This window comes from Marmota flaviventris, chromosome 14 (assembly GCF_047511675.1).
Source record: "Marmota flaviventris isolate mMarFla1 chromosome 14, mMarFla1.hap1, whole genome shotgun sequence".
Classification (NCBI taxonomy): Eukaryota; Metazoa; Chordata; class Mammalia; order Rodentia; family Sciuridae; genus Marmota; species Marmota flaviventris.
This window is the reverse complement of record NC_092511.1, coordinates 10,858,512-10,873,489: the sequence shown is the minus strand read 5'-3', so window position 1 is coordinate 10,873,489 and position 14,978 is coordinate 10,858,512. Positions and strand designations below refer to the sequence as shown.

General features: G+C 33.8%; 1 protein-coding gene across 1 annotated transcript in view; it reads right to left on the bottom strand.

Annotated features, from left to right (window-relative positions):
- Window positions 1-297: 297 nt before the first annotated feature.
- The window catches only part of Ddx1 (DEAD-box helicase 1), a 36,704-nt gene continuing 22,023 nt past the window's right edge, over window positions 298-14,978 (bottom strand). The window contains exons 15-26 of the mRNA XM_027937812.2: window positions 12,094-12,192; window positions 9,392-9,481; window positions 8,708-8,896; window positions 7,794-7,845; window positions 6,002-6,148; window positions 4,469-4,560; window positions 2,756-2,828; window positions 2,570-2,642; window positions 2,440-2,482; window positions 1,674-1,769; window positions 1,257-1,377; window positions 298-623 (exon numbers count right to left, since the gene is read on the bottom strand). Coding sequence (XP_027793613.1) covers window positions 493-623; window positions 1,257-1,377; window positions 1,674-1,769; window positions 2,440-2,482; window positions 2,570-2,642; window positions 2,756-2,828; window positions 4,469-4,560; window positions 6,002-6,148; window positions 7,794-7,845; window positions 8,708-8,896; window positions 9,392-9,481; window positions 12,094-12,192 — 1,206 coding nt within the window. The 3' untranslated portion in view covers window positions 298-492. The remainder of the gene's footprint in view (window positions 624-1,256; window positions 1,378-1,673; window positions 1,770-2,439; window positions 2,483-2,569; window positions 2,643-2,755; window positions 2,829-4,468; window positions 4,561-6,001; window positions 6,149-7,793; window positions 7,846-8,707; window positions 8,897-9,391; window positions 9,482-12,093; window positions 12,193-14,978) is intronic.

Genomic DNA, 14,978 nt, shown 5'->3' with positions numbered 1-14,978 from the left:
GTTTCCAAACTAACTGGGCTGTCCTCCTTCCACCTTGGTATCACCCCATTTTCTTTCACATCACAACTCTCCTCCCGCTGAACTTGCACCCAGACAGCCTTAACCATCTGAAGATCATCTCCATCAGGACCACTCCCGGTGAAAGACCTTATTCTTAGGACATCTGCTAGTAGTTTCATATGATCTTTGGCCAAATTCACATATCCATAAACTTAATGCATAAGCCTGCAGCATACTTTAAAAGTGGGGGGGGGAAATCAATATAACTTTAAAATAAGACGCAAACCTTCATGAAAATATAGTGGTCAAATTTTTATTGTCATTAGGTTGCCATTTTATGAAGAATTCCTAAGACTAATGTTTCTTGACATGCAAGAGTTAGCATTAATAGCTTAAGTTACTATATATACTGCTACTTGGAAGCAGTACAACTGTTTTAGAGTTTTAAGACTACTGACTTAGTATTCAAATCTTATTCAGTACACATGAAAATCAGAAGGTTCTGAACAGCTGGTTAGGAAGATAGCCAAGATGCAGGAAAGATGTCTGTGCCTCCTTTTCAAGGGCAGCCAATTCTTGAACGGTAGGTGCCAAAATATCCACATGGCCTTTATAGTTTCCACCTGCATCACACACAGAAATCAGAAAGCAATGTAAACGCATGCTTGAAAGACTTGTTGGCAATACTTTGGCTCAATTCTATTGCTTTAAACATCACTTCTATCACTAAAAATGTATTACTTGGCATGTTAACTCCAGAACATTCAGGTTTTAAAATGTCAAATCAATTATTTCGATATAAATAAAGGATTAGGCCTCACTAACAGCCACCGGACACCCTTGGCCTCCACTCCCTTGGTTTACAAACCACTTGGTTAGCCTGACTCAAGTTTTCAGCTACAAGCTAGTGAAGGGCATTCCATGCAAAGAGAATAGTGAAACTACTTAAGTTAAAGGCAACTGTTTCTTTGTGCAAAATCACATATTATACTGTTGTTTCCTATTAATTCCATAAAAAGTTCAAGTATTCTTATGACATTAACACTGCAAAAGAAATAGCTAGAGCTGCTGTTCCCCATTCACATATAGCCCACACAATAGAAAAATGCTGCAAGACAAGTGTAGACAAAGTGCTAAGGAGGGAATGCTGATAACCTACTCTTAACATAATGAGCTGAAATTATTCTCTTCATAAACTGAAGTTCAAAAAGGGCTCACCCACATTAGAAAAGACTTTAGAGTAATTCAAAGCTTACCACCAGCAGCCCTCTTTTGACCATAAGTAACTTTTCCATCAAATTCATCCACTGGAACCTTGATATCCGGCTCAACCTGAGAAATGGTGCAGTTCAGGTGTTCTTCTATCTCAGAGAGAAGCTAAGAAGGAAGAGAAAATTAAAATATTTCCAAATAGAATCTTTACTCTTACAGACTTAAATTTTAACAGCATTAAATAAAACTGGGAAAGCTAAAATGCTTGCTATCAACGGAAATTAGACTTCTGAAGAGATGGGCTCATAATTATGATTTACCAACTACTACCAACACAACCAACCTCTCACTACTCTTCCTCATAACTGACAAATAAAAGCTGAGCTACAGCTTTTCTGGATAAATGTAGTCTATTTTACCAACTTTAGTAAGCTTTCTGTGAGTATCGTCCAAAGCCTCACCTGCATCTCATTGTACCAAATGGTACAGCCACCATCTTCCTTGAGTCTCGTATTGTAACACCCTTTTCCACGATTGCTACATACATGGTACCAAACCTACAATAAAGAAAAAAACATGAATATATACAGACATAGAAACATGCTAAATATTTTACTCTAAACCTCTTTTTGAAAATTTTCTTAAGGCACTAGAAAAATAGATTGTCTGCCATCCAATTACTAGTGCAATCCATTAATTAAATATACCTGAGTCTTTTGAGAAAAAAATTTTCCTAAATGAATGTAGTTAAATTCTCAGATAAAACAAGGGTGAAAAAATACTAGAGAATGCTGTATCAAGATTATTATCAAAAAAGGTACATTTTCTCAAAGAAAACAATAAAGCTAATGTACAACTAGTGAATTTGAGCAGGAGATGTACATGGGAGTACCTTATAATTACAACTTTTCTATAAATTTGAAATTATATCAAAACAAAGTTACATAATTTCCCAAAGTGTTCTATGGCACCATGCCAGAGTGTTTACATACTTTTTGGTTAAAATAATTACATTAAGGCTATTAGGGAAAATCATATTTTGCATTTTTCCTATCTAACTCTCATCTTATTATTTGTCTATTCAGTGAATATAAAAATGCCATAAAAAGTTCATTTATATTCCATTTGCAACTAAATCCATTCTAAATAGAAACCCAAACTGCTTTTATTTCCAACATCTGAAATCACAACTCACACATGAGGATAACAGAGCACTGAAGAGATTACCTTTTCTTTTTCTGTTGCCACCAGGGAAATGGCCAGACCCATCCTGAAAGATTTTTAAAGAGTTTTTTAGACTTTATTCCTAAAGCATAGGCACTTAAAAAGGGGGGGGGGTTGGGGATTATAGCAGTACCTTTCAGCTCTGCCTACTCTGCCAATTCGGTGTACATAGTTTTGCTTTTCATCAGGCAGGGTGACATTTATAACTACAAATAAGAATAATTATTACCAATTGCCATTAATTTTAAAATTTTTCCAAAATATTAAATAACTTTAGATTTCATAAAATTTAAACTGTAGGCATAAAGTTTCTTTTTACCATAAGGAACACCATGGATATCAATTCCTCTAGCAGCTACATCTGTGCAAATCAAGAATCTCACGTCTCCTTTCTAAAGAGATTAGAGAGAAAAAAATAATCTGTAAATAAATACACTAAAAGATAAAAGCAAATACTATCCACTAAATAAGACCTCTACTAACTACACGTTAGGGAATAGAGGTTCAGATACTCGTAATGTATTGGAGCAAGTCTTGCAGTTTTTTGTAAAATGTATATACATAAGATTTGTCTTTACTTCTGTATTATAAATCTAGCTGGGCATGGTGGTACATGCCTATAATCCCAGCAACTGAGGAGGCTGAGGGAGGACAATGGCAAATTTGAGGCCAGACTTAGCAATGTAGTGAGGCCCTAAGCAACTCAGTGAGACCCCATCTCAAAAATAAAAAAGTATGGGGATGTAACAGTGCTCCTGGGTTCAGTCCCCAGTACAAAAAACTCAATTGATCCATCCAGAAAGAAGGGGAGGGAAAAGGAAAATACTGAGGAATGATACTAACTAAACAAATTATGGTAATAGCATGTGCATGTTAAAATATGTAACAATGAATCACACTACTATATATAATTATAATGCACAAATAAAAAATAAAATAAATCCAGACTACTAGATATATTATCTTAAAGTTTCACTTTTTGTGATAGGAGATGAAATCCTACAGAGAAGAAAATAGGGAGTGGGCCCCCAGAACTCACCAACAAAATACAAATTATCTGCTGAATGTCACTTATGCCTGGCAAAATTAAGAGATTTAGAGAAGGAAGCCAGGCATGGTGGTGCACACCTTTAATCCCAGCAGCTCAGGAGACTGGGGCAGAAGGATCACAGGTTCAAAGCCAGCTTCAGTTAACTTAACGAGGCCCTAAGCAATTTAGTGAGAACCCATCTCAAAATAAAAAATAAAAAGGACTGAGGATGTGCCTCAGTGGGTAAGCAATCCCTGGTACCAAAGGAAAACAAAAAGAAGAGATTTAGAGAAGGGAAGAAGAGTGCAGTGTACCGACACTTGATCTAGCACAATCCCTAGGAGGGACAAGGGTGGCACACATGCTGAAATAAGGCCAGGCAACAGGTTTTAACACTCACGTCTAATCATGCTGGGCATGGAAATAAAACCCAACACTCCTAGGCCCAGTGCTTTCACCTTTTCTCACTACAGGAAAGTAATTACTGTACACAGGGATAACACACTGGTAAATGAAGAATGTTTGTAAGCAGTAATTACTGATCTTTCAATTCTAATGGCTAGAGCCCTGCCACAAAAGCTCTGTAGCCCATTTGCATGCTATAAGCACAACTGAAAACCCTAAACAATACCAAAACAAATATATTTAATTCTATAAAACTATACTGTAATACTTCAACTAATCTACAAATTATGTTCTCTACAAGTATCATTACTAACATTTTTAAAACAGGCTTCATCACTTACCCAATGATACTTCTAAACATATCTTCCTGGAAGAATTTAATTAAAACTTTCTTAAATTGAAAATTCTTATTATAGTAGTATTATGCTGGCAGAGAACATGAAATTTATCAGTTGTGTGTCAAAGATGACTAATCACCATGATAAAGATACATCAGACAAGAACTGCTTTAATAATATTAACTGGCACTGATTAAATCTAGAATCAGTCCCCTCTTAAATATTAAGAAAATATAGATAACCACTAAACATTAATTACCTTAAATCGTTCAAGGTTTTGCTTTCTCTCATGAGGCTTTCTATCACCATGAAGACAAACACATGAGAACTGGTGTCCTTTTTTATCAGGTCCTGGTGAAAAACACATACCATTTGACCTTGGAAAATATAGCCTAAGACTATGTTGACAAATCAATAAAATTCAGACTTCGATATTACCATGTAATTCTATGAAAATCTACACCCCAACTTGCCATAAACCACGATTAACACAATTTCTGTCACAGGCAAAATGCCATTAAATTTAAACTCCATGAAGCATAAAATTGATTTGCTTTTAAGAACATTTTAAGCTACCCTTCCCAATCTGCAGGAGAAATAGACATATCTGTCCAACTTCTAACCTTTCATCAACTCATCTTTACATTTCTGACACATTTCAATGTAAATTAGACTAAGTATACAGTTCAGTATGGGTACATTAACTACTTTAGTATTCACTTTAGTTTTTTCCTTTTGAGGTAAAACTCACACAAAGAAATATCCAAGTCTTACCTTTAACAGATTCTCAGCAAGATAGAAAATATCAACACCATGCTTCTCATGTTCTTTCTCAACCTCTGCTCCCACCCTCCTGTGGGCAACCATTGCTCTAATTTTTCTTTCACAATGGATTCATTTTGACTATTCCCAAATTTCACATAAGTTGATTTATAAATACTCTTTTATGTAAGAATTCCTTCATTAATCATGATTCTGAAATCCAATCATACTGTGTCTACTAGTACTGCATTCCATTTTAATTGCTTTTAGTGTGTTTTCAGTTTCAGACGATTAAAACTGCTATAACCATTCTTATACATAGTTTATTAATATGTATTTCCACCTGTCTTGGGTAAATGCTTAGAAGTAAATTACTAATCCATAAGATAGCAATGTTTAATTTTACAAAAGACTGAAGGACTTTTTCAAATGCGGTTATACCATTAATAGTCTCACAAACAATATAAGAGTACTTCAGTTGCTCCCAGTCCTTGCCAAAACTAAGTGTTAAACAGCATACAACCAAGTTTCATCCAATTTAATATTCTATTCTTTTTAGCAAAATATTTTAGTCCACCAATACAGTTTTTACTCATGTATTTACATTTTTTCCACGATTGATCTTACTCTGTAATTTCTAGCCACCCTTTTTTTCATATTTCTCCTTTTCCTTTCTTAATCTTGCTTGGAAGGTTTTATGCACATTCACCTTTTCCAAGTTTAGAAGATATACACTTTATTATTTTAGTGATTACACTTCAAATTTTAATAATAATCAGTCACTGTACACTCCTCTTGATACAAGGGCCTTAGGTGATTCAAGTTCCTTATAAAGAAGAGGTACCCATTTGGAAAATTCTCTGATTGTTCTTCCTAGGACTTATCATAGGGAAAAGTCCTGGAAAAACACAGATAAAATGTACCATCACTGTTCTAAATTCTGTGCATGTGTTCTAGATTGCATGATCGAAACTACTAAGCTATTAAATGAGGAAATAAACACAACTTATTTCAAGTGAGGAAATATTACCTCCTCCCTGCTGCATAAAATACTGCTCCAAATTATCACAGTCAATTTTGGTTCTACAGAAGATAATTGCTTGATCCATCTTGTGTTCCTTGATTGCTCGGACAGCATACTCCCCCTTCAGGATTTTAATAGCTTCAGACCACATCTCTTGAATATCATCACAACAAAAATATTAGAAGTGAAATAGTAAATCCATTCATTCATTTATTTTTGTTTAATACTTTTAATGCTACTTTAAAGGGTACACAAAAAGCCCTAATCATACCTCTTAATGCTACTTTACAGGGTACACAAACAGCCCTAATCATACCTTTTATGAGGAAACAAACGTACACCACACACATACACTCACACATTAACAGAAATATATGCTCACACCACAACTTTGTTCCTACCTTCCACGGAGAACTAGTCATAATCTGCCCTGCATTAACTTCTCTAAATGCTTCATAAATGTTTATTCAATTATTTTAACCCTTCTTAAAGATGATGAATATGCTTTCTAAATCAACCTTAATAATAGGAAGTTCATATTCACTCTATGTAATAAAAACCATAACATCAAACATAGTTACTAATTTCTTAGATACCATTCTCCAAATTTCTTTTTCAGTGTGAAGTTGTGCTACGTAGTTTTTACTCCTCAACTGTCTAATACAAGATTTTAATTAAATGGCCCAATCTATTTTTATGGCCTCACTGGTCATCTCTAATTGTAGTATAAACTTTGCAAAATTTTCACAAGGAAAATACAGGAAAGAGTAAAAATTGGAATTTTATAAAATGTATTCCCAAATAATAGAATGATATCATGCTATATTAGTGGTGTCACTGGTCCTCTCAAACAGGCAGGAATAACTGGGCATATATCATGCAAATTTGGAGTTGTACATAAAACTGAGCTCAGAGTAAATCTCTTTAATCACAATTTCAGATAATTCACCTTTACATGTTACAAACCTGGAAGTGAACTCAAGTTAGAAGTCAATGCAGTCTGATGCCTGGCCATGATCCACTACAGACACCTGATGTCAGGTATGCATGGGTTTGAGATGTTCTTTAAGGTTTGAGATGTTCTTTAAGGTTAAGCACATCCATATACCCTGATGTGCTTTCATAAATTTTTGAAATATTATATGAAAAACTAAGTGTTTCAGCTCTGCATCAAGTCGAGATTTAATGTTAGGCTTTTTAGAAACTGATAATATTTAAAGGGTACAGAGTTTCACTTTGGGAATATGGAAAAGTTCTCAAGATGGATGGTGGTGATGGCTGTACAATATAAATGTGCTTAATGTCACTGAACCATGCACCCAAAATAGTTAAAATAGTAAATTTCATATAATGTATACTTTACCATAAAAAAATAAATCAATTAATAAATAATCAAAATTAGATCATTCTTCTATCACAGTTGTAGCTAAAGATATCTTTATTACCCAGTATCCCAGATATGATATTTCTTCTGCAACTTCTGGGCCAATATAAAATCTATCTCCAGAGAACTCTGCTGGTTTTCTAAGATGGATGGGAATCCTATAATCCAAATATGTGTGACTTAGATGCCAGGAGACTAATAGCCACATTCACTGATTAATATTTCTCTAAGTTGACTAGTATTAGCTTTTTTCCCATTTCTTTATTAATATTGTTGCTTTTATTTTTAAATTTCCTGTTCTAATTTTGTAGGTAACCTCACATCCTTCATAAGAATAGACAGGATACCAATTTGATAGAAAACCAATTCATTTTTAAAATCTTTTATCACATTTTATTGATTCTTTCAACTTACCTGGACTGTTAGCACCAGGTCTTGTATTATCTTTTGCATGTACATCATCAGTCTATCAAAAGCAAGGAATAAAAACAGAGATGGGAAATATTTAGAATAGGTTTGTTTTTTTTAAAGGGAGAACTGAACTGTATTTGTCTTTAGATTGTATCTCAGACATACATACATCTCTATACTGTGTAGGCAAAATTATTCTTCAGATTCAGAAAACACTTCATTAACTATAGGTCTAAGCCAATCAATTTTAAATGTAATAATAAAAATGCAAATGTGTTTTTCAGATTCTTGTGCACTTGTAATAAGTATGTCCTTGTTATATCAAGATAAACACAATAACAGTAGAGAAAATTAAAAGATGGGCACATGAAATTGATTTTTAGGAAAATAAGACACATCAAGAGGACATAATGAAGGTCCTATTAAAATTTTACAAAAATGGAAGTCATTACATATAACTGATAAAATTAGGTATATGTGATCTTTTTATAAAAATTTTATTAAAGTGGATCACAAAAGTAATTTTTTTAAAAGGAAAGACCAAGGTCTTACCTCTTTTTTTTTTTTTAATATTTATTTTTTAGGTGTAGATGGACACAACACAAGGCCTTTATTTTTTATGTGGTGCTGAGGATCGAACCCGGGTCCCGCCCATGCTAGGCGAGCACTCTACCTCTGAGCCACAATCCCAGCCCACAAAAGTAATTTTATATACAGAGAAATATAAAGGATGACATTTATTACTTTATCATTTATTTAGTGCCTTTTCAAAGGCCTAAGCTTTACACTTAATGTCTTGAACTTCTCTTTTCTTTGGTACAAAATCTGATTGGCTTAAGCAGCACTAAAGAGTCCAAGGCTAACTAATTTATAAGTTGCTTTATTCTATACAAATACTAATATTATAAAGTACTTACTCTAATGTGGTTTTTTCCTAGCCTTTCCCAGAGTCTGTCAGTTTTGGGATTCACTGGGACAACAACATGGTGTACAGTATCTGGAACAGAATCTTCTCCTTTTAAATCAACCCATGTGGGAAAATGCATTATTTTCTCAGAGAGTTTCTTTACATCAAAAGAATGCAAAGTAGCAGAGCAAACAATCACCTAAGAATAAGAAAATACAAATTCCTCAAGGACTTAGAAAAACTAAGTAAGATAAAAAGTTTTTTAAAATCAAGAATCACGGGTTACTATTTATCCTACTCCCCCAAGAGCCTCTCCCTCTCAAATGCTTCTAAAGGAAACAGGATGAGAAAAATAAGAGCAATATTTTCTGAAATAATTTCTAAGGAGGTAATTGTTTTTCAATAGCTGAAGTTATTTCTCCTTAAAACAAGAAGCAGTACTAATAATCTGGAAAATAAACCCAAAATGCTCTGTAAGGTTTCTTGAACTTGTAGTCTTCTGTAACATCTAAGAAATTTCCTCAAATTTCTAAAAGCAGCTTTTAAGACTGTTACCTTTGTGTATACTATTTAGTCCAATAACAAAGAAAATGTTTTATAAATAGTTAATCAGAAAATATTAAAACAAAAAAATTTTGATTTTTCATTAACAGTTGACTACATGTATTTAAAAACTGTATTAGTCATTTCATACCTGAAGTCTTTTTCCATCTGAGGTAATCTGAGGAATCTGACTGTGCATTCTATTTATAAAATCAGAATAACCTTGAGAAAGAAGTCCATCCTGCAGGACAAGCAAAGAAAAACAAGTTTTAATCCACACTGAAACCTTTCTTTTCTAAATCAAATTTAAAGGTAATAAAACCATATACATACATATCCCTTTATTTTTTCAAGCGATTGTTTTTATTGTCTGCAGTACTGGTAATTGAATCCAGGGGTGCTCTACCACTGAGCTACACCCCCAGCACTATATATTCTGTCACAAGGTCTAAGTTGCTGAGGCTGGCTTCAAATGTGAAGTCCTTCTGCCTTAGCCTAGAATGACAGGCATGCATCGTTGCACCTGGCTTATCTTTATTGGATATTTACAGACAATTCATACATTCAACTTCAAGTTCTTCGTTACTTACACATGAAAATCTACAATAAACAATCCAAAACCATAGTCTAGTATTTTAGAATGACTACAAGAGTTAATACCTTCTAACACATGTCCTTAAGACTACGACTTTTATATAAAAAATAAAAAAGCCAGGGCTAGGGGTATCGCTTAGTGGTAGGAGCACTTGCCTGGCACGCTCAGGGCACTGAGTTCAATTTCCAGCACTGCAAAAATAAAAATAAAAAGCAAAGCCCCAGTGTTAGAAAACTAGTTCAATCTATCCTAAAAATAATTTGGAAGAATGCCTCAAAAGCCTCAAATACATTTATGTTCTTCCAGATGGTCCACATTTTGTAACTATGACAAAGAAACAGTTGAAGTAAATAATAAATCTACCTACATAATTAGTAATGAAAGTGGTTTAATAAACCATGAAGTATTTTTTTAAAATATTTATTTTAGTTGTAGGTGTACACAATGACCTTTATCTTATTTTTATGTGGTGCTGAGGATCAAAACCAGAGCCTCATGTGTGCTAGGTGAGCGCTTTACCACAATCCCAGCCCCATGAAGTATTTTCATAATAGATCATTACACAGCCTTCAAATATTTTTTTACAAATAATGACATGAAATATTCATACAATTAAAAAAAATTTTCCCAAATTCCTTAAATTTTGATTTCAACTATTGAAAATAATACAGTCATCACTCAGTATCCACAGGTGTTTGGCTAGGACCCTCATCAGATAACAAAATTCATGGATATGCTAGTCCCTTATATAAAATGGCATGGCATTTGCATAGAACCTATGCAATTCTCCCTGTACTTTAAACATTTCTAGATTACTTACAACAAACATAATGTAAACGCCATGTACATAGTTATTATACCATACTACTTAGGGACATTGATAAGAAAAAAGTCTATACCTATTCAGTATTTTCAAATATTTTCCACACAAAATTAGTTGAATTAATGGACACAGGACGTACAGATATGAAGCGTCAACTGTATTTTTTTCTAATATTCTGAATTTTTTTTCTACATTATTTTATTGGTACATTACAGTTGTACATAATGATGGAATTGTTGTTACTTATCGTACATGCACCCAATATAAAAATATAATTGGGCCAATATCGTTCCCCAACACTTCCCCCTTTCCTCCCCACTTCCCACCCCTTGGTCTCTTTCCCCTACTGATCTCCCTTTGATTTTCATGAGATCCACCCCTACCTTTCTTTTTCTTTTACCTCTCTAGCTTCCATATATGAGAGAAAACATACAACCCTTGACCTCCTGAATTTAGTTTATTTCCCTTATCATAATGGTCTCTAGTTCTATCCATTTTCCTGCAAATGACATACTTTCATTCTTCTTTATGGCTGAATAAAACTCCATTGTGTTTATATATTATTTCCTTTATGCATTCATCTGTTAATGGACACCTAGGTGGGTTCCATGGTTTGGCTATTATGAATTGTGCTGCTATAAACATGGGTATGCATACTTCACTGTAGTATGTTCACTTTAACTCTTTAGGATAAATACCACGGAGTGGTATAGCTGGGTTGCAAGGTGGTTTCATGACTAGTCTTTTGAGGAGCTTCCATACTGACTTGCATAAGTGGTTATACAAATTTACACTCCCACCAACAGTATAAAAGTGTTCCTTTTTCTCCACAATCTCTCCAGCATTTATTATTGCTTGTATTCTAGATGACTACCATGCTGAATGGTGTGAGATAAAATCTCAGTGTAGTTTTGATTTGCATTTCCGTAACTGCTAATGATGTTGAACATTTTTTCATATATTTGCAAGCCATTTGTATTTCTTCTTTTGAGATGTGTCACTAATTGAGTTATTTGATTTCTTGGTGTAAAGGTTTTTGAGTTCTTTACATATTCTAGACATTAATAATCTGTCAGCAAAGTAGCTAGCAAAGATTATCTCCCATTCTGTAACTTTCTCCTCATATAACTATTTGTTTTCTTTGCTGTGTGGAAGCTTTTTAATATGTCATCCTACTTATTAACTCTTGGCATTATTTCCTAAGCTTTAGGCATCCTAACAAGAAAGTTGCCTGTGCCTATATGCTGGAGTGTTGAAGGTATCAATTGTATTTATATCAATATAAAGAGTGGATGAAAATAGGCCAAACTGTTAACAATTATTATTATCTCTAGTTAGGGAGCTCATGACTGAATTGTATTTTTTCACTTTATATATTTTATCTAAAAAAGCATAAGCAAAGTTCTTTTGAAAGCATGACTATATTTCAACATACAGCTTCATCCAGGACCAGGAATCTAACTTGAGATAAGTTCAGCTTTCCAGTTGACACCAAATCATCTAGTCTTCCTGGGGTGCCTACAACAATATCAACCTGCAAAATAGCAAAAGAAGCACCTAATGAGAACTGAAGAACTATTAGAATAACTTTAAAATGGCAACCAATAATTGTCTACTTACAACAAAAACATGTATATTGAAGTAGTCACAGTCAATTTATAAAAAAGGAGCTATAGATAACGCTGTATAATAAAATTATATTTGGAAATTAACGGGAAGATTTTGTCAACTGATTGTGGACAACCTTAACTATAAAAGCCTGATATATAAAATTTGTATTTTCTAAGCATTAAAAAAATCAGATAAATTAACATATATTCTGAAATGAAACCAGTATTCAAGGGTCTGGGAGATAGTCCTTACCTAGCATACACAAGGCCCAGGATTCAATCCCTAGTACTACCAAAACCACTACTAAAACAAAACAAAACAAAAAATCAGGAGTCAAGTCCCAGTTCTAACATACTGTTGTATGACCTTAACTTCTCCAGTATCTTTTAGTATCAACTTTCTTATTTTTTTTTATTTATTTTTTTTTTTAGTTGTAGATGAACACACAGTATCTTTATTTATTTTTAGGTGGTGCTGAGGATCAAATCCAGTGCCTCACACATTCGAGGCAGGCACTTTAACACTAAGCCCCAGCCCCAGCCCCTCAATTTTCTTAGTTTTTAGTGGGGTGAATACCATCTGGTTTTGCAAGATGATTGTGATAATTGAGAAGACACATAAAGCACTCGATGCTTAGTTTGCCAAGTGCTCAATAAACTTGGATATAATTAACAGTAATGGTGATCAGACTGTCCAAGAAAACACTAATAATTACTATTTCTCACTTGCTTATAATGAATAGGCACTATACATTTAATGTCTTACAAGTTTCATTTCATGTGACCATTACATAAAATTAATTAATATTAATTTATATTTATTAAATATTAACATTTATTTTTTGTGGCACAGGAGATTGAGCATAGGAATGTCCTACAACTGAGCTACATCATTGGCCTTTTTTATGTATTATTTTGAGACAGTTTTGTTATATTACTGAGGCTGGCCTTGAACTTACAATCCTCCTGCCTTAGCCTCCCAGTCACTGGGATTATAGGCATGCATCACTGCACCCAGCTATTATTCCTATTTTTAAATAAGGACATTGAAGTTTAGAATGCTGAAGTCAGACACATTTAGATTTCACAGCTAGTAAGTACCCATGCTGGGATTCAAACCTAAAGTTCAAAATTCAAATGACAGCCAGTTTGAATTTATCATAAAGATTTCCAAACATACACAAAAGAGAATAATACAGGGAACCTCCAGGCCAGTACAAAGAATACTCTGCATTCTCCAACACTTGTCTTAGAGTCAAATACAAAGGGACAGTGATGAGGATCATGGCTTCAGAGTGAAGCTCTATCTGTGAATTGTTCATTTTGGGGCATGTTACTTAATATTTGGTATTAGCCCTCTTTCAAATAGGTAAAAATGGGGAAGAGTACCATCTCAGAGTGCTGTTGTGAGAACTAAATAAGAAAATGTTAGGCACTTAGCACAGTGCCTGGCTCATTTCTAAAAAACAGCCAATAAAGGTTAGTTTTGTTTTTTTTTTTAATTTTTTTAGTTGTAAACGGACACGATAATTTTATTTTTGTGGTGCTGAGGATCAAACCCAGTGCCTATACCTCACATATGCTAAGCAAGCACGCTACCACTAAGCTACAAAACCCAGCCCCACAGTTAGGTATTTTTAAGTGTGTATGTGGATCTACTTGTGTGAACCAACAAATAAGGTTATCACATAAAATCATTTAATTTATTAGACAACTCAAAATTTATTTATCGATAGACATGAAAAATCATAAATACTTCTATTCTTTTTATTGATTTTCTCCAACCTAGAATAAAAACATAGCTTTCTCCTAACCAAGTTATTCCTCCAGTCCCATTGCTTCAATATCTCACCCCTTGACAAACAGAGCACCATCCTGAAGGGACTTCAGCGATCTAGTATGAGGAACTTATGTTCTCATGAAAAATGAAATGGATATTTATGAACCATTATTTCATTTATAATGATAATGAGAAGCAACTTTGAGAATGTTATCTGAAAATGTGAAAATAAAATCTGTTCAATGTATTAAGAACCTACTATGTGCCAAGCATAATGAGAGGTCTGTACGTAGCAGCAAACAAAACAGCATTCGGGCACTGTGCGTAACATCTCCTTAGTACAGGACTGAACCATTCAGTTTCCACCCTCCTTGATTTCAGCAGGTAAAGTGGACCAGAAACAGATACAAACAACCACAGGTTTAAAAAAAAAAGTCTGAAAGAAATATTTGACTTGTACAATAGCACTAATCACTCCATGTGGCCTCAACTGCACATGGTACACAATATATCAACTTTAAAAGTTACAAACTAAAATAATTCTACTCTGTAACTCCAAAACTGACTTGTACCCCAACATAGGACCCAAAAGAGGGATGGGGAAAAATAACATAGAAAATGTACAATGGAAGAAGAGCAGAAGGAGAACATATCAGATTCCCTAAGAAGTAGAATAAAATCAAATTCTGCCAAGAAAGCCAGGGAAAAACTCTGCTTTTACTTTGCTATTGGCTTCAGTTAGTATCTAATTTTGAAATAAGTCTAATGAAAGCAGATCTAATTCCCTCAAAGTTCTGCAGCTAGAAAATAGGAGATGAGAAATTTAGTTATCTTGTGAAAAAATTAGGTTTGGGTTAAAAGAAATTAAAACTAGGAATAAGCCTATTAAATTTGTATTACAAACCTCTAAAGTAAAATATAACACTAAAT